This window comes from Danio aesculapii, chromosome 17 (genome assembly GCF_903798145.1).
Source record: "Danio aesculapii chromosome 17, fDanAes4.1, whole genome shotgun sequence".
Lineage (NCBI taxonomy): Eukaryota > Metazoa > Chordata > Actinopteri > Cypriniformes > Danionidae > Danio > Danio aesculapii.
In genome coordinates, this window is record NC_079451.1 from 100001 (window position 1) to 125913 (window position 25913).

Here is a 25913-nt window from a genome sequence, read left to right on the forward strand (position 1 = left end):
TGCGTGTGTGTGTGTGTGTGTGTGTGTGTGTGGTCTGTTACCTGCCCTGATTCCATTTTAAATCAAAAAAATTCTCAGTTTTGCCTCAGAAACAGTATTTTTGATGTCAACTTCAGGTTTTATATTAGGTTAAGGTCAGGACACTAGGCTGGCCACTCCATACTATTAATTTTGTTGCTCTGGACCCAAGATGCTGCTGTTTGCTTACTAGTGTGTATTGGGGCAATGTCTTGTTGAAATACTCATTTCGAGGACATTTCCTCTTCTGCATAGAGCAACATGTCCTCATTATGTATTCTGATACACAACCTGAAATCAGCAGGCTGGGACAGTTTAGAAACGCTAATAAAAAAGAAAGAAGGGATTTCTACATTGACTTTGACTTGTATTTTATTGCAGACAAAACAACAAACATGATTTAATGTGTTCCTCATGATCGTTACTGTTTCTCTAATTAAAGACATTTTACAGTTTTGGTTCCTGCAACACATTTCAATAAGAGTCGTCTCAGTGCAGCTTTTCCCCCTGTGTAATGCTGCCGTTCCTTTTCACAACACTTAAAGACGTTTAGGGACTGAAGACAGCCGGTGATGAAGAGTTTCAGCTGTCATTCTGCCCTCTTCTTCAAGTCTTAAGGTGGGCAACAGTACGGGGTCTTCACTGTTCATAATGCAGCACACATTCTCTATTGGAGACGGGTCGGGACTGCAGGCAGGCCAGTCCAGTAGCTGTATCCTCTTCCTCTGCAGCAGGACTCTGTAATGTGTGCTGAATGTGGTTCTGCATTGTCTTGTTGAACTCTGCATGGGCGTCCCTGGAGAAGAAGGCAGCATATTGAGCTCCAGAATCTGTTCAGCATTAATAGAGCATCACAGAAGAGCAGGTTACCTTTGCCAAGGGCACTGACACAACCCCAGACCATGACAGACCCTGGCTTCTGGACAGTCTGGACCGCATTTCTTCTTTGCTCAGAAACACACGGCGTCCATTTCTCCTAAAAACACCTGAAACACTGCTTCATCTGAGCACAGTACACGTCTCCACTGTGTGATGCTCCATCCCAGATGCCTCTAAGCCCAGAGAAGTGGACGGTGCTTCTGGACACTGTTAACATAGGGCTTCCTTTTGCCACAGTACAGCTTTGGCTGGCGTTTGTGGATGTGTCTCTGTATTGTGGTACTTGACAAAGGTTTACCGCAGTAGTCCTGAGCCCATGTGCTGATCTGGCTTATAGATGAATGAGGATTCTTGATGCAGCGCCCCCTGAGGGGTCGGAGGTCACGGTTGTTCAGCTTAGGCTTGCGCTCTTGTCCTTTACGCACTGAAACTCCTCCAGATTCTTCAATCTTTAATGATGTTCTGCACTGATGAAGGTGAAATATCCACATGTCTTCCTCTCTTTCTCTGAGGAGCATTGTGTTTAATCTGTTCACTCATTTTCTCTCTTATTTGTGGTCAAACTGGCGATCCTCGGCCCATCTCTGCTCCTAAAGGACTAGACCTGTACTGTCTCAACTTAGTCTGGTTTGGGGTTGTATGCAAATTCATCCAGTATTCCTGGAATGCACCCCCTTCCCCCCGCCCCAACAACACGTGTTGTGTTCTGGATATTGATGTTGGACTGCTGTTATTTAGAATACAACTGTGTGTGTGTCTGAGTGTGTGTGTATGTGTCTGTGCGTGTCTGAGTGTGTGTGTGTCTCCACTGTCCACACTGCAATTCTTACTCTGTGTATGTGTGTGTTCAGACCCAAGGAGTTCATCGAGTGTGTGTCGCATATCCGTCAGCTGTCTTGGCTGCTGCTGGGTTCTCTTACCCACAGTGCACTGCAGCAGGGCTCCTCGTGCTGTATGCCCATCCCGCTGGACGCCGGCTCACACATCGCAGACCACCTGATCGTCATCCTGATCGGCTTCCCGGAGCAGTCTAAGGTGTGTGTGTGTGTGTGTGTGTGTGTGTGTGTGTGTGCGCGCTATAGAGCTGTGCTGATCTCCTGTGTTCTGTGTGTGTGTGTCAGACGTCAGTGCTGCACATGTGTTCGCTGTTCCACGCCTTCATGTTCGCTCAGCTGTGGACGGTGTACTGTGAGCAGGCGTCCACTGCTCCCTCCAGCCAGAACCAGAACCAGAACCAGAGCGAGCTGTGCAGCGGAGCCCTGCTCACCGGCCTGGAGTTCTGGAGCCGAGTCACACCCAGCATACTGCAACTCATGGCACACAACAGAGTGGTGAGAGACACACACACTCACACACACACACACACACACACACACTAAAGGACTCACACACACACACACACACTAAAGGACTCACACACACACACACACACACTCACTCCCTCTCTCTCTCTCTGTGTGCGTGTTCAGATGGTGGAGATGGTGTGTCTGCATGTCATCAGCCTGATGGAGGCGCTGCAGGAGTGTAACTCCACCATCTTTGTGAAGGTACGAGACTCTCTTCATCCACTCACACTCATTACAGCAGCACTAGAACACCTCTGCATCTGCTCATTCAACCCAGCTCAAGTTTAGCTGTACACTACCTGACAAAAAGGCCTGTCTAATTTTAGGAACAACAAATAACATCCATACATCTCTGACATGACTCAAATCACTGATTAATAAAGTCATCTGGAATGGTGAAGAAAGCCTTCTTGCAGGACTCCCAGAGTTCATCAAGACTCTTCGTGTTCATCTTCAACACCTCCTCCTTCATCTTACCCCAGACGTGCTCAATAATGTTCATGTCTGGTGACTGGGCTGGCCAATCCTGGAGCAGCTTGATCTTCTTTGCTTTCAGGAGCTTTGATGTGGAGGCTGAAGTATGAGAAGGAGCGCTATCCTGCTGGAGAATTGTCCCTCTCCTGTGGTTTGTAATGTAATGGGCAGCACAAATGTCTTGATACCTCAGGCTGTTGATGTTGATCATCCACTCTGCAGATCTCTCACACGCCCCCATACTGAATGTAGACCCCAAACCATGATTTCTCCTTCACCAAACTTGACTGATTTCTGTGAGAATCTTGGTCCATGCTGGTTCCAGTAGGTCTTCTGCAGTATTGGTGATGATGCAGATCAACAGATGATTCAGCAGAGAAATCCACCTTCTGACACTTTCACACATCAACTAGAAGTCCAGTTATTATCTGCTGCTCTTACAGCTGAGATCCACAAGTCTTCTGTCAGGGAGTGTACTCTGCTTTCACAGTAATCATCCGTCCAGAGCAGCTTCACTAACGGTGCAGATCATTCCTGCATTACAGTCCGAATCAGAGATGTGAAGGAGTTGTGTGTAGGGTGGACAGTACACACACACAGTTCACCTGCGGTTATAGAGGACACAGTGTCTGTCTGAATGATGATGTTGGTGTGTATCGTAGATGTTCAGTGAAGTGTGTTTGTGTATTCAGTGTTGTAATGTCGTCTTCTTCTCCTGTGTGTTCAGCTCATCCCCATGTGGCTGCCGATGATCCAGTCTAACCTGAATGTAAGTGTTGATCACAGCACTGCCTCCTGCCTCTGCTCTACTGTAACATGTTAAAGCAACACTGCACCTGGTCCGGTGGGGCACTTTTAGCTTAGCTTAGTATAAATCATTACATTGGATTAGACCATTAGCATCTCGCTCAAAAATGACCAAAGAGTTTGGGTAATTTTCCTATTTAAAGGCACAGTTCATCTGAATATGAGGTTCTGTCATCCTTCACTTGTTTCCCTTTATGATTCTCTTTCTTAAGCTAAACACAAAAGAAGATATTTTGAAGAATGCTGGAAACCTGTAACCATTGACTTCTGCAGTATTTGTTTTTCTGACTGTGGAAGTCCATGGTTACAGGTTTCCAGCATTCTCACATTATCTGCTTTTGTGACCAACAGTTTAGGAGAGTAAACACTGAGGAAACTTTATTTTCTGGTTGAATTATCTCTTTAAAACAGGAAAAGGAGATGCTAATGGACTAATCCGGTGTAATGATTTATGCTAAGCTAAGCTAAAAGTGCTTTATTTCTGCTGTTGAGTTGAATTATGGGAGCTTGATCTTTCTTCCAGCAACGTTTAACATTGACATGTGGTAAAAAGTGACTGTTCTGATCATCTTTAATAGTTTAGTGATGTGTTGTCTGGGTTGGTGTTGTGTATTATATACATACACAGATATTTCACAGTGTGTTTAACTCCAGGAGAGCACTAAACTCAGCATATTCACAAAAAGGGAGTGTTGCTTTAAATATCCTCCTGTTACCCGCTGAACTGTGTGTGTGTGTGTGTGTGTGTGTGTGTGTGTGTGTGTGTACAGCACCTGTCTGCAGGTCTCCAGCTGCGTCTGCAGGCGATCCAGAACCGTGTGAACCATCAGTGTCTCCAGAACCCCGGCTCCAGCTCGTTCCCGCTCACGCTCCGCAAGTGGCTTCAGTGCACGCAGTTCAAGATGGCACAGGTGGAGATCCAGTCCTCGGAGGCGGCGTCGCAGTTTTACCCCATGTGATCACACACACACAGCTCCAGCAGCAGGTGTAGTGTCTGCAGGTGGACATGAAGCTGAGCTCTTCCTAGTGTGTGTGTGTGTGTGTGTGACAGAAACATCACAGAATCAGGTATAGAGGAGTGTCAGCCGGGGTGTTTTCTCTGTGTATAATGTGCAGATTTTAAACTCAAATAAACAAGAGTGTTTTTATTAAACAAACATTAGTTTAAATGTGTGTTTGTGTCCTTTTGAAATCATTTATTGTAAACACACACTCACTGGCCACTTTATTAGGTACACCTGTCCAACTGCTCGTCAATGCAAATGTCTAATCAGCCAATCACATGGCAGCAGCTCACTGCATTTAGGCATGTAGACATGGTCAAGACGATCTGCTGCAGGTCAAAGCGAGCATCAGAATGGGGAAGAAAGGGGATTTAAGTGACGCTGAACGTGGCATGGTTGTTGCTGCCAGACGGGCTGCTCTGAGTATTTCAGAAACTGCTGATCTACTGGGATTTTAGGCATTAAGGCAGTTCTGGAAGCTAAAGGTGGTCTGACCCGGTACAGGTACCTAATATATACCTAATAAAGTGGCCAGTGACTATATTAATTGACACAGCTAGTGTTTTTCAGCCACCGATTAAACTATGGTTCCTGTTACAGCACTGGTGATGTGATGTAGTTAAAATATAATCAGTTAACTAGACTTGAGCATTCTGTTAGCTGTTCAAGAGTAAAACGATATGAAAGACACTCAGATAAAAGACGAGCGCTGAAACTCCAATGTCAATGCTGGGTGAAATACATGTCCACACTTTAAAGACATGCTGCAGAACAGTGTAACTGAATGCAGCGCATCTGGTCTGAGACCTGCTTTATATCGTATATCAGTCAGGCAGTGAAGATCACTGATCTTTAAAGAAACTGCGTCTGAAAGCTGTGATGGTGCAGCATTAAGTGTGTGTGTGTGTGTGTGTGTGAGATGAACTCCCACTGCTCTGAGCTCTGCTGCCGTGTGCTTTTGAACTCAAAGGCCTTTCAGAAACTCCCTCATTAAAGCCGCTTATATCATCATCATCATCATCATCATGAAAGCAGAGCAGCTAATAAGAGCAGCAGATGATCCACTGCTCATCTCAACACTGACTCCTCACAGACAGAGATGTTCTTCACTTCAGCTCTGTGTTCCTGCAGGACTTGTTTGCTTGTTCTCAATCATCAATGAATACAGCAGCGTCAAGTGGAGCGCCTCAGAACACCAAGACCAAACGCAGTGAACGCGGTGGCTTCTGGAGGCGTGAGACAGGAGCGCAGACAAGACAGTACTGGAGGGAATAATAATAGAAGAAGAATCCTGAAGCACTGTGATGACGGACTGATGGAGGACTGAGGCCTTTTACAGTTAATAGGACTTTTAATTTGCCAGTAGCCTGGGTTAAGCGCTTCCGGTCAATTGTATGCCAATGCAAAACTCGGCGCATTTAAGGTCAGTTTTCTTTAAAGATCAGCGATCTCCACTGGCTGAGTGATATCTGATATAAAGAGTGTCTCAGATTGTACACGAAGCACTGCATTAAATAACATTTCCCCCGCCATGTCTTTATAATATGAACATTTAGTTTACCCCAGTGTATTCAATGGAGCTTCTGCGCTAGCCTGCCGATTCTGACGGTTTGCGTGTGAGTAAACCGCTTTTTGTCTTGTTTCACGCTTGAACAATGAAATGAATGCCAAAGTTTATATAACTGAATGTATTTTTATTACATTACAACATCGATGGTGTAAAAGGAACCGTATAAAATGAAAAAACCCACAATAACGGATCACCGGAAGTGTCTCAGTATGGGAAACACACTAGCTCGGCATGGAGGAGCAGATGCCTAATGACTATTATTACCCACAATGCACTGCACTTTAGATCTGAATTCTATTAGAACTACAAACACAGGTGAAACAATATAAGAAACTACAAACATGGTGGATGTGCAGGAGCGCAGGTTAAGTGGAGTAAAGATGATTGAATGACTGTTGATTAACATCTGACCTTTATTCCACGTTTCCCGTGCTATACTTGATCTGCAACAATCAACGCTCATAAAGCTGCACATGGAGCTTCTGAAACACCTGAGGAGATGACAGACTGGTGAGTGGGAGATTAACCTGCTGCTGCTTCTCTAATAGTGCAGGACAGTACACATGACAGAAGTGTGGAGATGACTGACAGGCTGACGGTTCATTAGTGAGGAAGTAGTTAGTCCTGAAGCTTGAACACTTCTGTTTGTCCTCTTCACAAATAGAGACTATAAGGACGCAGTGTACGTCGCTGAATGGAGTCGCAGTGTGTGTTTGTATCCTTCAGTGAGGCTCAGACCACTGCACTGCTGCTCGTCCTGATGGAGATGGACACCTCCGCTGTCTCCTTCATCAGGGGTTTCCTGCACATCACAGTAAATACAGCTGCATTAGGGCTCTGCAATATGGCAGTCTGTAGTGTAATATTATGCTCTATTGTTTATAACTGTAATATATTTTTCATTATTTATTTGAGTGTAGTATTAGACTGCATTAGAGACGTGAACACCATCAGACCATCATCTTTAAAGCACTGTGTTTCTGTCTCTGACATTTCATTAGTATTTAATTCATGTTATTTTACATTTTTAATCAAATATTTGCCTGAAGTTCTAAATAAAGTGAGGAATACGATCAGACATGAATGAGGACATTTATGATTATTTTCTCTAAAACGTGAATAAGAAATAGTCCTTCACATGGGCTAATGTAGTCTATTAATGACTGAATAAACAGAAATGGTGTCCTATATTGTGCTATATATCATTATCAGGATATGAGCTTTTGTCATATCGCCCAGCTCTAAGGTTCATTATTGAGCCGTATCCTGAAACATCACACACACACACACACACACACACACACACACACACGCACACACACACACACACACACACACACACACAGATGAGCAGAGTGAGCGCTGTGTTTGTGCAGGATCTGCTCTTACACTGGTTATATTTAGGCTGATTGTGTTTCTGCAGTGAAGCGGGCCGTACGGGTCTGAATGAGGCTTTATTCTGACTGTACTGCTGCTCTATCTGTGCTGGACTCCCTCAAGCTGCATTACTGACAGTCAGAGCTTCAGGAAAATAGCGTTATATAATCAGCAGATCTCCTGGATATGACCAGCGCTCTTTCAGCTGCGGCTGATCAAACATCATCTGTGGGAGATTCACTTTAAAGCCAGCATCAAATGGAGGACAGGATTCTCCTTATTTCCTCTATCGTGATGTACATCTGACTGAAACGGTCCTGAAATGAGGAAAACATGTAGGGCAGTGCATGATTTCATGGCTGGATTGGTGAATGATGGGTGTGGCTAACCAAATGAAGGAAGACTGACGAATGGATTGAGGCAGAGCAGAAACGGGACAAGCACTGATAGCCCTGCCCTAAATGACTGATAGCCCCGCCCTAAATGACTGATAGCTCCACCCTAAATGACTGATAGCTCCACCCTAATGACTGATATCCCTGCCCTAAATGACTGATAGCCCCGCCCTAAATGTCTTATAGCTCCTCCCTAAAGGTCTGATAGCTCCGCCCTAAAGCACTTATCCGAGCTAAAGCACTGATACCACGCCCTAAATTATTGATAGCCCCGCTCTTTAAGCACTGACAGCTACTCCCTACTGGACTGATAGCCCCGCCCTAAAGTACTGATAGATCGCCCTAAAGGACTGATAGCTCCTCCCTAAAGCACTGATAGCTCCTCCCTAAAGCACTGATAGCTCCGCCCTAAAGGTCTGATAGCTCCCTCAGTCAGCAGATCAATAGTGTGTTCTGCAGCACACTGAGACTGACACCTGCTGGACACTACAGAGAATACACTACTAACAGAAGAATGTACACATACACTGATCATTAGCGCTCCTCTGCGTGTGTGTGTGTGTGTGTGTGTGTGTGGACACTAATATATTTATTCTCCTATTATCGTTATCCTGCTTGTTGTGAACAGGTCTTTAATTCTTCTTTAATCCCGCTGGTTTTATCTCTGCTGGTTTTTCGGCCTCCGCCCTGACACCAGCCGACCCGCCGCTCTGCTGCTCAATAATGCATGCAGCAGCTGGAGACACACACTTCACAGAGAGCAGCAGTGTTTGATTGCACAGCTGTCGGAGTGTGTTTGAAGCCTGAGCAGGACAGACAGCGTCTCTTTCAATCTGCTGGAACCTGATTCGTCTGATCATCTGTCAATCAAAGAGGGTCAAACACAGACGAACACTGGGTCAAACACGCACAATCATCTGCTAGTGGGGTAAGCAAAATATTCATTCATTCATTTTCCTTCAGCTTAGTCCTTTTAATCATCAGGAGTCACCACAGCGGAATGAACCGCCAACTATTCCAGCATATGTTTTACACAGCGGATGCACTTCCAGCTGCAACCCAATTCTGGCAAACACCCATACACACTCATTCACACACACACTCATACACTACAGCCAGTTTAGTTGATCAGTTCCCCTATAGCGCATGTGTTTGGACTGTGGGGGAAACCGGAGCACCCAGAGGAAACCCACACCAACACGGGGAGAACATGCAAACTCCACACAGAAACACACACTGACCCAGCTGGGACTCGAACCAGTGACCTTGTTGCTGTGAGGCGAACGCGAGATAAGCTCCAGTGTTGATGATGTACAATGAGGACGCTGTACTGAGCTCATGAGTGCTCTTACTAGTGCACCTGACCCACTGATGAACTCCCAGCCAGTGTGCTGATTGAGACGTAAGCAGCAGTAGTGTATGGATGGGACAGATGACGTGAGCTCAGCGACTGCACCTTCTGATGGCCTTGTAGCAGTAGATGAGCGTCAGCAGCAGGACGGCGGTCAGTGCCGACCCCGTGGAGCCCAAAACCAGCAGCTCCGTCCACCAGGGGGCGCACAGGACTGCAGGAGCCACTGCAGCTGAGAAACACACACACACACACACACACACACACACACCTCTGAGCTACAGAACACTAACACTAATACCTTTATCATTATCTTAACAACATCTTCAGCAGCTCAAACACTCTAATGGCTAATGAACAGACGGCTGCTTCTCACTCAGGGCTGCTGTTTATGCTAATGAGGGAGAGATGGGCACTAGTGGGCGGGGCTTTCCCCCTCTGATGACATGTACAAAGGCAGAATGCCAATCAAAGTGTTTCATTGATCTGATTATAAACAATACAATTAATACATGTTGACCATCAGAGGCTGCTGGAGATATTCACACACCGCTGACACACACACACACACACACACACACACACACACACACACACACACACAACTGGGGTCACTTAAACCTCTTATAAACGTGAGTTTTGCATAATAGGTGCCCTTTATAGTAGCATGGGTGTATTTGTAGGAGTGTAGAGGAACAGGAGTCAGTAACAGCCAACAATACATTGGATCAAAACTACATATACACATCTATATATAATATATATATATCTATTATGACAAGAATGAAGTAAAGAGAGTTCCATCAGTCTTACCTGGAGACGGCAGTCCTGGTGGAGGAGGAGGAGGAGGAGGTGGAGGAGGAAGAGGAGGAGGATACAGCCTACACCCACACAGCTGAAAGCCCTCAGCTCCACTGCTCATCTCATGCTGACAGCAGGACCACTGCAGCTCCACCTGCCACACACACAGGTGGAGGGAGAGATGGAGGGACAGGTGAAGGGAGACAGGTGGAGAAAGATAGAGAAACGATGGAGAGACAGGTGGAGAGAGATGGAGAAGCGGGTGGAGAGAGATGTGATTTTGATAGTCTCTTCAATAAGAGTCAAAGACTCAGATGTAGTCACACAGGTGTGGTGTGGTGTGTTTATAAAAACAGAGTGAAACAGCACAGCATGAGTGATCTGATAATAAAGGACTGATCATCGGTCAGGGTCAGCAGGACAGACACACTGCTTTACTCATAACTGAACAAATGAATGAATGAAAAGGGCTTTTCCTTAACTCTGTGAAATGCCAATGACAGACTGACCCCACTGCAGTGTTAGTGCTCAGTGTGTGTGAATGCTGCAGATCACAGCACAGGTGTGTAGTGTAGAGCAGTGTAGCCTACCTGACAGCAGAGCACAGGTGTGTTGTGTAGTGTAGTGCAGTGTTTCCCAACCCTGTTCGTGAAGGCACACCAACAGTCCACATTTTTAACCTCTCCCTAATCAAACACACCTGAATCCTCTTATCATAACATCAGAAGAGACTCCAACACCTGAAGTTAATGGGTCAGATAACGGAGACATCCAAAATATGTACTGTTGGTGTGCCTCCAGGAACAGGGTTGGGAAACACTGGTGTAGTGTACCTGGCAGCAGAGCAGGCAGTGTGTGAGCAGCAGACGCCACGCAGAGTCCCGCATGCTTCGCTCCGCTCCGGCGCTCCTCCAGCTCTGCAGTAGCCGCTCCTCCAGCGTTCTGCCCCGGCCACACACACCGCGCACACCCGCTCTCTGCGCTCTGGCTCCGGGAGAAGTTCCTTCACTTACTCAGCTCATGACGGTAATCACGCTGATCAGCACAATTTAAGGGAGGATGTTATGAGCGGTTATGATCGCTGTAAGTCCACAGATGATGATGATGATCCTCCAGCAGATCTGAACACATGCAGAAATCAAGCAGAGACTCGCAGATCCGTCAGTTGCGTAACACACACACACACACACACTCTCTCTCTCTCTCTCTCTCTCTCTCTCTCTCTCTCTCTCTCTCTCTCTCTCTCTCTCTCTCTCTCTCTCTCTCTCTCTCTCTCACTCACACACACACACACACACACACACACACCATCTCTCTCTCTTAATTCAGTTCAGTTTATTTTTAATTGGGATAATTGTCAATTATCGTCAAAGCATTGCAGATTACATAAACAAAACATTCACACAGAAAAAACAAAACACAGTCAGAATTATTCACCCTCCTGTGAATTTGCTAAATGTTGACCAGAGTCAGGAGTTTCTCACAGTATTTCCTCTAATATCTGCTCTTCTGGAGAAAGTCTTATTTGTTTTATTTCAGCTAGAATAAAAGCAGTTTTTAATAGTTTTAAACTCATGTTAAGGTCAATATTATTCACCCCCTTCAGCAATATTAGTGTTGGATTGTCTCCAGAATAAACCACTGTTCTACAATGACTTGCCTAATTACCCTAACTTTACCCTAATTACCCTAGTGAAGCCTTTAAATGTGACTTTAAGCTGAATACTAGTGTCTTGAAGAATATCTAGTCTAATATTATGTGCTGTCATCATGATATAGACAATAGACATCAGTGATTAGAGATGAGTTATTAACACTGTTATGATCAGAGATGAGTTATTAACACTGTCATGATTAGAGATGAGTTATTAACACTGTTATGATTAGAGATGAGTTATTAACACTGTTATGATTAGAGATGAGTTATTAACACTGTTATGATTAGAGATGAGTTATTAACACTGTTATGATTAGAGATGAGTTATTAACACTGTTATGATTAGAGATGAGTTATTAACACTGTTATGATTAGAGATGTGTTGAAGATATCTGCTCTCCGTTAAACAGAAATTAGGATAAATATAAAGGAGGGTTAATAATTCAGACTTCAACTGTACACACTAAGAAAGAGAAAAGACTAATGTGAGGTTTATGAAGATAATGAAAGAGAAATATATATGTATTATTAGAATATAACAAAATAAATACAGTACACAACTGTGCATTCAGCTGGTTCAGATTCTGATTGTTTTGAGCATTGAGAAAGGCTTGAAGGTTTGTTTCTGACGCTCAGCTTTACGTTTGTGGTCATTATTATTCAAGGTTGATTTCATTTTTGCTAAAAAAAGAAGAAGAGATAAACACAGAGTACATTACTAATGCTGTTGTATAATGATGATTTACATGACAAGAAAAGAAAGGGTAGGTGAGGTCTGTCGAGTTGTGCTTCAAGTTTAATTAAAGTGAGAATTTATTTTGATTTCATATATTTATAAGAATGAAAGTGTGTGGATGTTGTGCTCTTTTAAAGATGGAGAACTAATATTTACAACATGGCTTGAGTAAACTGAGCATTTGATACTGGTGTTTTAATGATATTAAATAAAGAATAAAGATCTCTCTTTCTGAGTATATCTAGAATATATAGTTTTCTCTGCAGGAACGTTTGTCTTTGGTTTTAAGTAGGTCAGAAAAAATAACGTCAGGTTTTAAATTTTGCTATGAGACAAGCCAAAATGGCTAATAGGTACATCTTCCTACTACCGACCCGGACCCCCTTTTGCCTTCAGATCTGCCTTAATGCTTGGTGTCAGAGATTCAACAAGCTACTGGAAATATTCCTGAGATTTTGCTCCATATTGACATGATAGCATCACACAGTTGCTGCAGATTTGTCGGCTGCACATCCATGATGCCAATCTCCCGTTCCACCACATTCCAAAGGTGCTCTATTGGATTGAGCTCTGGTGACTGTGGAGGCCATTTGAGTACAGTGAACTCATTGTCATGTTCAAGAAACCAGTCTGAGATGATTGGCGCTTTATGACATGGTGCGTTATCCTGCTGGAAGTAGCCATCAGAAGATGGAGACACTGTGCTCATAAAGGGATGGACATGGTCAGCAACAATACTCAGGTAGGCTGTGGCGTTGACACCATGCTCAATTGGTACTAATGGACCCAAAGTGTGCCAAGAAAATCTCCCCCACACCATTACACCACCACCAGCAGCCTGAACCCACAGAACTGCCGCTCACTGGATATTTCCTCTTTGTCGGACCATTGTCTGTAAACCATAGAGATGGTTGTGTGTGAAAATCCCAGTAGATCAGCAATAACAGAATGTAAAATAAAATTAAATGAATAAAGCGTTTTTTCTAATGTTGATGGTGTAGGCCTGCACATATTTTGCTTTATAATTAATAATCAATCATTGTTAGTTTGTTTCTGTATGCTGAATGTCTGTTTGAGCCTGCTGTGCTGCTGGTAAACTGCGCCACCGGGTGGTCAAACTGTACATTTCATACATTTTGGTTTATTTATGGCTTCCATTCTGAATAGTGATTTGGAGGATCTGGAGACGGTATTTAAAAGTAGAGATCGTTTTATTTCTATTTTCCCTTCTTTCATCTGAAAATATGAAGAAATCGACAGATAAAGGATAAATTGTTGTAATTTAGTCGATCTTAATCAGCTCGGTGGCCAATCAGATCATCAGAATCGCTCGAGGGGCGGGGCTTGCGCTGAACTATTTGCAGCGGGAAATCCTTCAGGTTCGTTAACTCCTCCAGTCGGTGAGTGATTTAGCAGATAAACAGCACAGCAGTAGTTTGGTGTCTGGAAAATGAAGAACAGGCCGAACATGGCTTCATCCTCAGAGGAGAGCCGCTTTCTGGAGCAGATGAAGAGGAAACGCGTGAAAATAACCCTGTCAGACACGGAGATCAGCGGCGTCATCCAGAAAATCACCCAGAAGAAGACGCTCATCCTGGAGGACGGTGAGTTATGGAGGACAGGCCTTTATTAATGTTATTTGAGTAAAAGTTGGTTTTATATTCGCACATTAGTTCATTTATGAACAGTGACACGGTAACAGTATTGTTTACCATGCTACTTCGAATATTCGGTCCAAGTGTGACGAACAACATTAGCACTAATTGACTGCGAACCGCATAACATTACTGTGATAGTCATTGGCTGCTAATATAATTTCCCTGTTTAAAATTGGCAAAGAATACTGCTCCAAATGTGCGAATATTAAACCAGCTGTAGCATAATCCTTCAATAACCAACTCATTTGACTGCCCACAGCCTTCATTAATGCTTCAGTGATATTTCTCGCTTTATTCAAGTGTCTGAAGTGAAGAGTGGACGCAGATTTCCAGGAGCCAAACTCATTTTTGGAAACGAGATTATCAAAAGTAAGCTCCACCAATTGAGGTAGTTTGAGGTTGGTTTATATTCGCACATTCAACCTTTATCTTTAATATAATTTCACTGTTCTTTCTTTGTAAATCATATTAGCAGGAGCCAATGTCTATCAGAGTATAAAATTGTTCACAGTCAATTAAATATTGTGAAGTGTCATAAATATTGAAGTGTCATACTTGCATGTAATTTAATATTACCGTGGTAAACAATATAAGAACCACCAACCTTACCTCAGTACTCCACAATCCTGTGGCGCTGATAAAATATGCTCATTTTCACCATGTAAGAAATAAAAATATTATCTAATTTCTAGTTAATGATTTGTTTCATTAATGTCTGAAGAATAAAGTAAGTTAAAATAAGGAGAAACTCTGTTATTTCTAGAAGGTAAGCCGTTATTGTGAGAGTTTCTAATTATTGAATAATGTTAAATCATAATTTAGATTCATTAGATTAGATAATCGCCTAAAACCAACTGTGTTGACGGCTCGCTCTTACACCATCAAGCTGCACATGAACACACAATTTAGTTTAATATCAACTTTTGTCTCATCATTTTTTTACTTTTGATGTCAACTTGCGAAGTCCTCATTTCAATTTGTTTTCCTTCCTGCTGGAAATAGGCTTCATTAAATATATTGTTTTAAAGGAGTTAAAGGCAGAGTTCACATTTCCTCATCAGAATTTTCATTTTTGGGTGAACTGGCCCGTTAAACAAATAAGCAAGAGCGGTTTTATTCACTGCCAAATCTATTTTCTCTCTCTTTTTTTAAGTGGAGTTTCCGGTGTCTGCTGGTCAGGACAGTGTGTAAGTGTTTATACCTGATTAATGTGTTAATGTCAGTCATCGCTGCTCCTGTTTATTTCTCAGATGTGTTTTTTTTTTTCAGGTTCAGTAATGATAAACACAAATCAGAGTTCCAGACATTCAAGAAGAAGACGATACTGGGTAAAGTCTCCACATTCACTGACAATGGGGCAAGCAAAATAACCCTATATCAGAAGGAAAATACATCATTCTGCTTCCTCCATTGGCAGATTATTTAGTTTGTTTTAGGGAAACTCACTACACTTTGACTCATTGTTTCTGAAAACAACACTATATGCTGTGCTTGTCTGATTTGACTGCTGGAACATGATTGGGGATGGCGGCGCACATTTGCAGGGATGTAATTATTATGTACAAATTGTATTTGATAGACCCTCTCATTACAGAATATGATAGAAAATGACCTTCTACATAATTTAGAGAAACTTACAGGTATTTACTGGTGACCCCTGCTGTACATTTAGATACCAATGCTGTATATACTGTCAATATATTCATCTGGAGAAGAGATGTATTGAAATGAAAAGTCTGGGCCGAATTCTGGATGCACTCGGACAAAAAAATGAAAATTACTTGTTCTAATTATTTATTATTTTTGTTATCATTATTTATTTTGTAAGAGATTTTAATTTTAACTCAATAGATAACTATACTAATTTCAAGAAAGCAACAAAATAAGCACAGTTATTGCACAAGCATATTTTTAGCAATAGCTAAATAAATAAAGATGTTGTGTGTGAAAATGACAGAGTTTTCTAAAATCGTTAGAATATTGAGTAGAGAAGATCATGTCCAAAGAAGAGATTTTGTACATTGTCTACTGTAAATCTATCAAAACTCAATGGCTGATCAGTAATGTGCATTGCTGAACATATTTAAGCAGCTTTACTATTTATTCAGAGTTTTATTTGGATTGTACAAATAGTTTGATCTCAGCCATATTTTGTCCTGGTCAATGGAAAGCTTATTTATTCAGAATTACTGTAAAACCCAATTTATAGAAGGTTTACAGGTTCTGGGGTCCTGGGTCACATCTTACAGACAGTGAAAGACACTCTGGGACTCAGCAGTCACTTCACCTTCATTGTTGGTTAAATCCGCCACTGTATGTGGTGTTTTTCCTCCAGACAGCGAGAAGGACAGCGTGAGGTACGTGTTGATCGATGAGCTTCATGAGAAGTTTGGCCCTGCGGTGAGTTTGTCCAGCGTTTCTCCTCATGCCTGTTGCTTTCTGTCTCACACACACACACACATACACACATACTGTATTCTTGCTGGTGTTTTCAGATCATGCACATCCAGGAGCAGGATGTGATCGGCATTGGGGCTGATGTGTACGGACAGAGCGGCCAGGAGAGACTCTGCTGGTTACAGGTTAATCAGATCATACAATATTCAGACATCTCTTTAATTTTCTGAGTTCAGCAATTCCCTTTCTGCAGCTCTTTACACAACACACGCGTTCACATTTACTGACACACAAATATTCTTTAAACTGTTTCACGAGTTCACCTGGCATTGCTGTCCTGAAGCGGGGGCCTGAGCTATCAAACCCCTAGCTCAACTCATGTCCTTGAAGGAGGCTCGAGGCTTGACTCAGTCTCCAAGTATGAGTCCCCCCCCCCTTAACATTTTAATAAACAGAGGAGGAGATGGGGAGGTTGATGGATGCCGGAACTAAAGTCAACTGAAACAGTGCAACGACCACTACTTATATACACACACACGTGACTGACCCACCTGACTGATCAGGCTCCACCTAAACTTACGTTAGGAACTTCATCAAATTATTGAAGAAAGAAACCCGTTTACTTTCAGGAGCTTTACTGACAGATGTGTTCTTACAGTGCAAACATAAGCTGGACAATAGGAACATCTTTAAATAACAATAGTAATAATAAAGAGGAAAGTACATTGTCTGTAATGTGTACAATGTGCATGTGCAGTATATAAAAGGGATAGTTCACCTAAAAATGTAAATTCTGTCATCTTTTATTCCTCCTACACTTATAGACTGATTTCATGCGGCCGCCATTTTAAAAGTGAAATCGAGGCTGCGGTGGGAAGAAACCCGGAAGTATTGCCTGGAATCACACAGGAATGTTGTGTAGCTGGCTGTATATCTCATCAGCAAAGAGAAAGTGACACACATTGATCATTTCACTGCTTTCCGAGTGACCCGAAGGTCCGTTCTGAATGGATAGTGAAAATAAAAAGGGATATCGGACCTCATTTTCAGCTAAGTTAAGGGAAATGGTGCTAGTTAGCTCATGTTATCTTCCCCAAACACACGTTTCAGATGCCATTCATCAAACTCGAGTTAATGAACTGATTCTTTCACTATATTAGACCTGTCACCATACTGAATTTCGGTACTGAAATTTTAAAGATGTCCATTTCCTGCTGATTTGCCATTGTGTTCACCAGTGCTCAACAGAAATGACTGTGATTGGCTGTGAATATCATCAGTTCTCTGCACTTCACTGATGTTTACTGAGTGCAAACACAGACGAGTGATCGGCTAATGACTCGACTGATCTCTGTGGCATCTCTCAGTCAGTTCTGTTGAGCACTGGTGAATACTATAGCTAATCAGCGGTGTGTATGAGCGAGCTCAGCGGTACTTAAATGTTAGCGAGAAATGGATGTTTTTAAAATGTCAGTACCGGGACAACATAAGGGACTCGAACTATCAACCTTCTTGCTGTGAAGCCACAGTGCGCCACCACTGAGCCACCGTGCTGCCAGTTAGCTGTTTTTGCTGTATAAAATACATTAAGCCAATAGAAAGAGAGAAATATGTAATGCCATGTGACCAAACAGCCCAGTTTGAGTTTGTAGGCTACTAATGAGTGATTGTTTTCCTACAGGTGGCCACTAAGAAGGTGGTGTACCTGTTCGACATCCTCCTGCTGGGCGGTCAGGTGTTTAAGAACGGCCTGTCGATGATTCTGGAGAACACACACATCCTGAAGGTGAGCAGCTGCTGTGGAGCGTCACACACTGTAGAGACCATAGACTGTAAAATATATGGACGGAGCATCCGTGACGTCACCCATAGGTTTCTGAACACTGCAAAAGAAGCTACTAGTAGGCGCGGCCAACCGTCGCCATTTTGTTCGCGCGTCATCGCACCCACGGCGGGATACCAAATAAGGGCAAAGAGGCGGAGAGTGGGCGGAGCTACAGACGCCTGCTGGCACTTTGCTTAGACCTGGCAGACAGACTTTACTTTGGGAGAAACATTTGATACTCTATTACCTGCGACTTGTTTGTGTTCTGACCACATGTGCTTGGCTGTACACTATATCAGTAAAGTGTTTAGACTTTCAAAAACACTGTAGTAATACATTGAGCCACTAAACATTGCTCTTATGACGTTTTTCTACAGGAGGAAAACGCGAAATACTTCCAAACACTTCAGATATAGTCTGTGTTAGTAAATGCAAGACTATTGAGGAACTCCAGCATAACACTGTATGACAACGCTTCAGATGACTGTTCTAGAGCCTACAGCTAATCAATCTGGCAAATTCTGGAGTGCTTTACAGGTCTAAAGAAAAAAATTAATGATAAATGATCTTAAATAAAACTATTACATTTATAGAGATGGTGTATAAGTATATAACTTTACTCACATGGGAAACGGAGGCCACGTGAATGGTTTGTGAGCACAATTAAGTGCACACAGCATCCCATATCATCTGATAATTGTAAGAAATAAGTCCAAAAGGCAGCTGACTGTGTAAAGCCACATAAAACAAAAGAAAAATACGATGAATATGCCGAGATCAGTGGCTAATCTGCCGGATTCAGCTGAGGTGAAGTGACGGCGACCAGCGAGACCTAGCTGTCACTCAAGTGGCCACGCCCTTAATTATGCAAACTTAATATAACCTAATATAAAGGAAATGGATGAGTTATAAAAAAATTCACCCCCCTCACAGTTGTCATGGAGGGTAATAATTGCTATATGAACCAAAATCGTTCTTTGTACCAGGCTGTAAACACCTTTTTTTCTGTTGTAAAATTGGCCATTCTAACAGTGGGCTCAATTGCAACTTGCTCTATTATGGAGCCAGGACTAGTGGAATTTTGATGAATTGCAGTTTCAGTTACTTCCGTATTGGCTTCCCGAGAGAGAGCGGGAGGTTGCCGCTTGGTAGAGACGCTACACTGGCATTGGTGTGACTGGAGGAATGTGCAGCGCTCCGTATGGCCGCCATAGAGAAGCAAGTCCCGCCTTCTGCTCGAAATAGCCAATGGTCAGTCTTTGTAGTGACGCTGTTCTGTGGGGGGAGGGGTCTGCGGAGATTCACCTGTTACTGTAAGTTCTGGTGAATACGGTGTGTCTGTGTTAAATTAGACAGGAGGTAAACATCACACACATCCACACACATCCTCCAGTCATTGCGCAGGTTCTGTCTCTGTTCTACATATAACAGCATCCTCTGGTTACCATGGTAACAGCGTGAAGTAGACTGCTGTCATCCAATCACAGGAGTAAACAGGAAATGACATGTTTTAAATGTGATTAAAGCTTCAGAACAGCAGGATTGAGAGCGGTCACTTCAGATTTTGTTGCTGATTTGAAATCTGTAGTGTATCTGCGAGTTTTGGAGATTTCAGGATTCCTCCATTGATTTCGATAGGACTGTGGTCCTGGATGATCTGTGAAGCTTTATTCTGATATATTCCTCATGTGTGTGCAGCAAGTATTAGCTGAGATTGCAGTGTGTTTGCTGAGCCCAGAGGATCATAATGAAGCTGCAGAAACACCCAGCAGCTCTGAGCCCCTCCCCCAGAGCATCATCAGTCTATACTGATCACTGATTGGCTCCTGTGCTAGAAGGCGGGGCTTTGTTTAATAGAGCAGCTACACTTCTCCTCATTCAATACTACACCAGTGCCGTGTGTGTGTAGTGTTTGCTTCTGTGGTGTAAGGTGTGTGTGCTCACTGTGGTGTCTGCAGGTGCTCCATGACTGCCGCTGCATCACCCGCTGCCTGAAGGCGGAGTTCAGGGTCCAGCTGACCAATGTGTTCGACACACAGGTGCATATACACACACACTCCCAGCCAATCACTGCACTGCTAATCTATATTGCAAGTATGGGTAGAACGCATGAGCACAGATGTTTTTATTTGATTCACAAATGTACAAAATATCATCCTGTTTTTTAGGAATAAAGAGTCAAAATGAGGTGAATTTCCTGAAGACGAGCAGAATGATCTGATAATGGGGAAGAGAAATCAACTTGTGCTGGAATTTGAAACCTGATCGGCATCAGCAAATTAACTTGTTCAAAAGGAGAAAATCACTTGATTTTGACTCATTATTTCTGAAAACAAGACTTGATCACTTTATTATCATTTTTCCTTGATTTAAGATTAGTTGATATTTTGACCGTGCCGCTGTATAATTGTGTGTGTGTGTGTGTGTGTGTGTGTGTGTGTGTGTGTGTGTGTGTGTGTGTGTGTGTGTGTGTGTGTGTGTGTGTGTGTGTGTGTGTGTGTGTGTGTGTGTGTGTGATTGAGGTGGCTGAGCTGCTGCTGTTCTTCAGTGAGAGTGGAGGGTTTCTGCCGGATCGACTGGCTTCACTCCCAGAGCTGCTGCAGCTTCACCTCAGACTGACCACAGCGGAGATCCAGCCACTCTGCTCCAAACAGCAGCAGAGCAGGGTCAGCCTTATTTACACACACACACACACACACACACACACTAGCGGTCAGACACACTCGGCCCCGTTTACACTAATATGTTTTAGTTTTTAATGGCGTTTTAGAATAAAAGCGATATCACGTGACCACAGCGGGCGCTTTGAGCACAGCTCCCCAGGTGAGCTGGACAGTTCATCAAGGATCTTCTGCTGGATCTGATCTCACTATAGCTGATAATGGTGATCTTTAACTCCTCTTGTCTCCATCTGACGCCTCTTCGCTCTTCTGAATCTATTATTGTTCTCAGGTAATGTGTTTTTGGCTGAGCTCAGAGATCAGTTCATATATTCATTAATGTAACCGTGTACACTGACTGATCGCTCACCTTTATTTCCTTTATTTCCTATATTGTGTAAAGTTATTGTACATTATGCTGTTATAATGGCCATTATTGATCATTGAACTGATATTGAGCAGCAGAGACAGGGTATGTTTCATAATTTTTGAAGAAACTGAAAGGAGGCAGTGATGTTATCGGCTCTGTTTTATTATAAATATGCATACAGTGAAGATGACGCTCCTTTAAACATGCAGCTACACGACGCCTCAACATTTATAGTGTCTGTTATCTTAATATCGAAATGAAAATAGGCAGTTCCTCATGTCATGTGTTCATTTTATTGTTGATAGTGAAACAGCGTAGCCTGCAGTGTGATGCTAATGAGGTTATACAGTCCCCTGTTTTTACTCGACGTCTCCTCTGGAGTTTTCCACATCAAACCTGTGAAGTCTGAACTGAAGGAGAGGATGCAGGACTGATCTTTGTGCACTTAATATTGAGGAAAAGCCCCTATCAGATGGTGAATGTCTGCAGCCCTGCCTCCATTTTCAGATGTCTTCGTTTTCCTCCATCCACACTGACGCAGCAGCAGCGCTTAAAAAAAAAAAAAGGCCTCTTGAGCGTTTTACAGCTCTCAAAAACTCTGGGGTAGTGTGGACAGAAGGCGTAACCGTAGCAGAACTTATGCACTTTAAAACTAAAATGTATTAGTGTAAACGGGGGCTCACACACACACACACACACACACACACTAGAGGGCGCCATACAGGCAGCATACACCCAACATTTTTTGCAATAATGTGTGTGTGTGTGTGTGTGTGTGTGTGTGTGTGTGTTCTCCTCTTTATCAGGAGTGTGTGCAGCTGTGGTATATGCGTCCGTGTCCTCCAGATCTCCTCAGTCTGATGTGCTCTTCAGTCCAGCATCTCCTCTCTCTGCGTCTGCTGCTGCTGGATGCTCTGCTGGCGGATTACACTGTGCTGGTGGACTCCATCATGAGCAGCTCTCACTGCCCACCACTGCACTTCCAGCAGGTCACATACAAACACGCACACACTACAGCTAGAACACAGTCAGAACCAGCACTTGCCAATTACACTTTACACATGACAGGAATACTCTTCACAAAGGCTAAACATGACTTAGTCACCGGCCACTTTATTAGGTACACCTTACTAGTACCGGGTCGGACCCCCTTTTGCCTTCAGAACTGCTTTAATCCTTCATGTCAGAGATTCAACAAGCTACTGTAAATATTCCTCAGAGATTTTGCTCCATATTGACATGATAGCATCACACAGTTGCTGCAGATTTGTCGGCTGCACATCCATGATGCCAATCTCCCGTTCCACCACATCCCAAAGGTGCTCTATTGGATTGAGCTCTGGTGACTGTGGAGGCCATTTGAGTACAGTGAACTCATTGTCATGTTCAAGAAACCAGTCTGAGATGATTGGAGCTTTATGACATGGTGCGTTATCCTGCTGGAAGTAGCCATCAGAAGATGGAGACACTGTGCTCATAAAGGGATGGACATGGTCAGCAACAATACTCAGGTAGGCTGTGGCGTTGACACCATGCTCAATTGGTACTAATGGACCCAAAGACAATCTCCACCACACCAATACACCACCAGCCTGAACCGCTGATACAAGGCAGGATGGATTCATGCTTTCATGTTGTTGTTCATGCTATCAGCTGGAACCAGTCTGGCCATTCTCCTCTGACCTCTGGCATCAACAAGGCATTTGCGCCCACAGAACTGCCGCTCACTGGATATTTCCTCTTTATCATTCTCTGTAAACCCTAGAGATGGTTGTGCGTGAAAATCCCAGTAGATCAGCAGTTTCTGAAATACTCAGAGCAGCCCGTCTGGCAGCAACAACCATGCCACGTTCAGCGTCACTTAAATTCTCTTTCTTCTCCATTCTGATGCTCGCTTTGACCTGCAGCAGATCGTCTTGACCATGCCTACATGCCTAAATGCAGTGAGCTGCTGCCATGTGATTGGCTGATTAGACATTTGCGTTAACGAGCAGTTGGACAGGTGTACCTAATAAAGTGGCCGGTGAGTGTATATATCAGATGCTATAACAATATTCACAGGGTTCCCACGCTGCTTAAAAGTACTTGAATTTCAGACATACAGTTGAAGTCTGAATTATTAACCCTCCATCATATTTATCCTAATTTCTGTTTAACAGAGAGCAGATTTCTCCAACACATCTCTAATCATGACAGTGTTAATAACTCATCTCTAATCATAACAGTGTTAATAACTCATCTCTAATCACTGATGTCTATTGTCTATATCATGATGACAGCACATAATATTAGACTAGATATTCTTCAAGACACTAGTATTCAGCTTAAAGTCACATTTAAAGGCTTCACTAGGGTAATTAGGGTAAAGTTAGGGTAATTAGGCAAGTCATTGTATAACAGTGGTTTATTCTGGAGACAATCCAACACTAATATTGCTGAAGGGGCTAATAATATTGACCTTAACATGAGTTTAAAACTATTAAAAACTGCTTTTATTCTAGCTGAAATAAAACAAATAAGACTTTCTCCAGAAGAGCAGATATTAGAGGAAATACTGTGAGAAACTCCTGACTCTGGTCAACAGGATTTGGGAAAACCACAGGAGGGTGAATAATTCTGACTTCTACTGTATGTATTCGAGGCCTGGAAAGAACATTAAAAAAGCAAAAGCAAAAGTCCTTGAATTAAATTTGAAAGTAATTTAGTTTAATTTAGTTTAATTTAGTTTAATTTAGTTTAATTTAGTTTTATTTCAACAAAAGTCAAAAACAGAACTCAAGACTGAGAAATTCTTAAATTAAACATCTTGAATTGAAACCTTGTACAATAACACTGATAAACACTGCACACTTATCAGCAATTGAACATCACCAGCATTAAACAGACTGTATTAAAGTTCTTCGAGCGTGACTGTTTAAATGGTCAAATGTGTGAAAGTTACTCTGACAGGTTTAATGTAAGTATGAAGTGAAATGTTCAGTACAGTGAGGAGTTTAATGGCGCTTCATCTGCTGGATGTGAATTATAAAGGTGTTAAAATGAACACTGCTTTAAAAGTGCCAAAGTGAATCTGCTGTTCATGAAAGAGTGGAACCCTGCATCTACACACACACACACACACACACACACACACACACACACACGGCTGCTCGTCATCGAGTCTGTTTATTTACTCATGCAAATATATATTTATTCAGTTTTCTTTGCATTTCAGTCATTTCACTGACCAATAATGTTTATGATTTATACAGAATACAGTTTGTAAAGTAATATTTCAGTCTTTTAGTGGATATACTAGATCCAGACTGTTTACTAAACAAGTGAAGCTAGTTGGATTTGCATTATAAACCTTAAAAGTAATTATTTACATACATTTTATTATCTTTTTTTTTTTTATAAAATTCTGCACAAAAAATATCTGCAGATTCTGTCTGGCCCTGTGTGATGAATTACTGTGTGTGATGTGTTGAAATAACTTTAATATAGCATTATGCACTAATTGTAAACGCCATGTATTATAATGTATTATAATGTGTGTGTGTGTGTGTGTGTGTGTGTGTGTGTGTGTTGACAACATAATATTAATGCAGCGTTCTGCACTTAATGCAAACACAATACTTAACAGTGTGTGTGTGTTGGAATAACTTAATTCAGCATGTTCTGTACTAATTGTAAATGTGATGCATTATGGTGTCTGTGTGTGTGTATGTTCAGGACGAGTCCGTGGTGCTGCCGGAGCTCCAGGAGCTGATGTGTGTGCGTCAGCAGAGGATGGACTGGGCCTCTCGGTGTTACTCTCAGACTGCTAGTGGTCTTCTGCTGCGCTCCAGCTTTAAAGCCCCTTCACACACTCCAGCAGAGGCTCAATAATGCTGTCCTGCGGTAAAAACCCCTCTTCTGTTCAGTCTGACTTCTGTTCATCATCTGAGAATGAGAACCTGTTGTGTTGAATATTAAGAGTTCATAGAGCTGTAAGGAGTGTGTTCAATAAATCTGGAGCTCCTGTGCTGCTCTCGAGGGTGATCTTTGTCAAGTCCACTCACCTGAGTGAAGCACACATCATAACAGCAGGGTTTGTTTTAGATATGGAGTGACCGTAAGAGTGTGTCCGGTGCAAAACTGGAGCAGGTGTGTGTTTAAGTGTCAGAGATGAACAAGGGTTTTGTACTGGTGGTTTGTCAAGCCCACTCGTTGTGTGGTGAGGTGGGGAAGAGGGGTCCTGGTTTTACTCACATGAGTTCAGGTGATCTCGGAAGCAGAATTCTTCTTAAGCACGACTCCTGCTCTTGTAATGAATCGGAATCGTTTGTTCAGAAAGTAATACAGTTTAAAATGACATTTAAGGGTTTATATATCAGGAGTTAAAGTAATGCAGTGGTGTTTAATGCAGTGGGTCACGCTGCACTTGGGTTCGGGACACTAAAGCGGGGTGCATGAGGCCACTTTACACATCATTCATTTGCTGAAGCGTTTTGGAAACGGGATCATTTAGAGGACGCCTTTATAAAAGAGGCCCCGGAGAACATTTTTAGCTGTTTTATGTTAATGCTGGTTTTGTGCTCTTGTGTTCGGTCATCCACATCGCTCA

The 25913-nt window shown here is 42.8% G+C and overlaps 3 protein-coding genes across 7 annotated transcripts in view; 2 read left to right on the plus strand and 1 right to left on the minus strand.

Moving 5' to 3' along the window:
* The window catches only part of LOC130244488 (protein unc-79 homolog), a 42188-nt gene extending 37530 nt beyond the window's left edge, over positions 1-4658 (plus strand). For all 5 annotated transcript variants that reach the window (XM_056476936.1, XM_056476937.1, XM_056476938.1 and 2 more), the window contains 5 exons: positions 1749-1932; positions 2019-2228; positions 2367-2444; positions 3445-3486; positions 4295-4658. In XM_056476936.1, coding sequence (XP_056332911.1) covers positions 1749-1932; positions 2019-2228; positions 2367-2444; positions 3445-3486; positions 4295-4483 — 703 coding nt within the window. In that variant the 3' untranslated portion in view covers positions 4484-4658. The remainder of the gene's footprint in view (positions 1-1748; positions 1933-2018; positions 2229-2366; positions 2445-3444; positions 3487-4294) is intronic.
* A 1622-nt stretch (positions 4659-6280) lies between these two features.
* LOC130244875 (proline-rich membrane anchor 1-like) lies at positions 6281-11151 on the minus strand. The gene is made up of 4 exons (XM_056477433.1): positions 10856-11151; positions 10035-10176; positions 9327-9453; positions 6281-6900 (listed from the first exon to the last, which is right to left on the minus strand). Exons 1-4 carry the CDS (start codon positions 10907-10909, stop codon positions 6831-6833), a joined length of 393 nt encoding a protein of 130 aa, XP_056333408.1. The 5' UTR covers positions 10910-11151; the 3' UTR covers positions 6281-6830.
* A 2601-nt stretch (positions 11152-13752) lies between these two features.
* Positions 13753-25383, plus strand: exd1 (exonuclease 3'-5' domain containing 1). Its single transcript, XM_056477330.1, has 11 exons — positions 13753-14019; positions 14374-14442; positions 15227-15260; positions 15343-15401; positions 16409-16473; positions 16569-16655; positions 18152-18256; positions 20254-20334; positions 20818-20961; positions 22132-22314; positions 25040-25383. Exons 1-11 carry the CDS (start codon positions 13866-13868, stop codon positions 25193-25195), a joined length of 1137 nt encoding a protein of 378 aa, XP_056333305.1. The 5' UTR covers positions 13753-13865; the 3' UTR covers positions 25196-25383.
* The last annotated feature ends 530 nt before the right edge of the window (positions 25384-25913 follow it).

Bases quoted from the DNA above. Each gene is read 5' to 3' on its own strand.
- LOC130244875 (XM_056477433.1), bottom strand. From the start codon at position 10,909: ATGCGGGACTCTGCGTGGCGTCTGCTGCTCACACACTGCCTGCTCTGC. The intron at 10,177-10,855 runs GTACACTACACC...TGTGTGTGGCAG, and splicing joins ACTGCCTGCTCTGCTGCCAG to GTGGAGCTGCAGTGGTCCTG. The intron at 6,901-9,326 runs GTGCAGTCGCTG...TGTGATGTGCAG, and splicing joins TGCTACAAGGCCATCAGAAG to GAAACCCCTGATGAAGGAGA.
- exd1 (XM_056477330.1), top strand. From the start codon at position 13,866: ATGAAGAACAGGCCGAACATGGCTTCATCCTCAGAGGAGAGCCGCTTT. The intron at 15,261-15,342 runs GTAAGTGTTTAT...TTTTTTTTTCAG, and splicing joins TCTGCTGGTCAGGACAGTGT to GTTCAGTAATGATAAACACA. The intron at 22,315-25,039 runs GTCACATACAAA...GTGTATGTTCAG, and splicing joins CACCACTGCACTTCCAGCAG to GACGAGTCCGTGGTGCTGCC.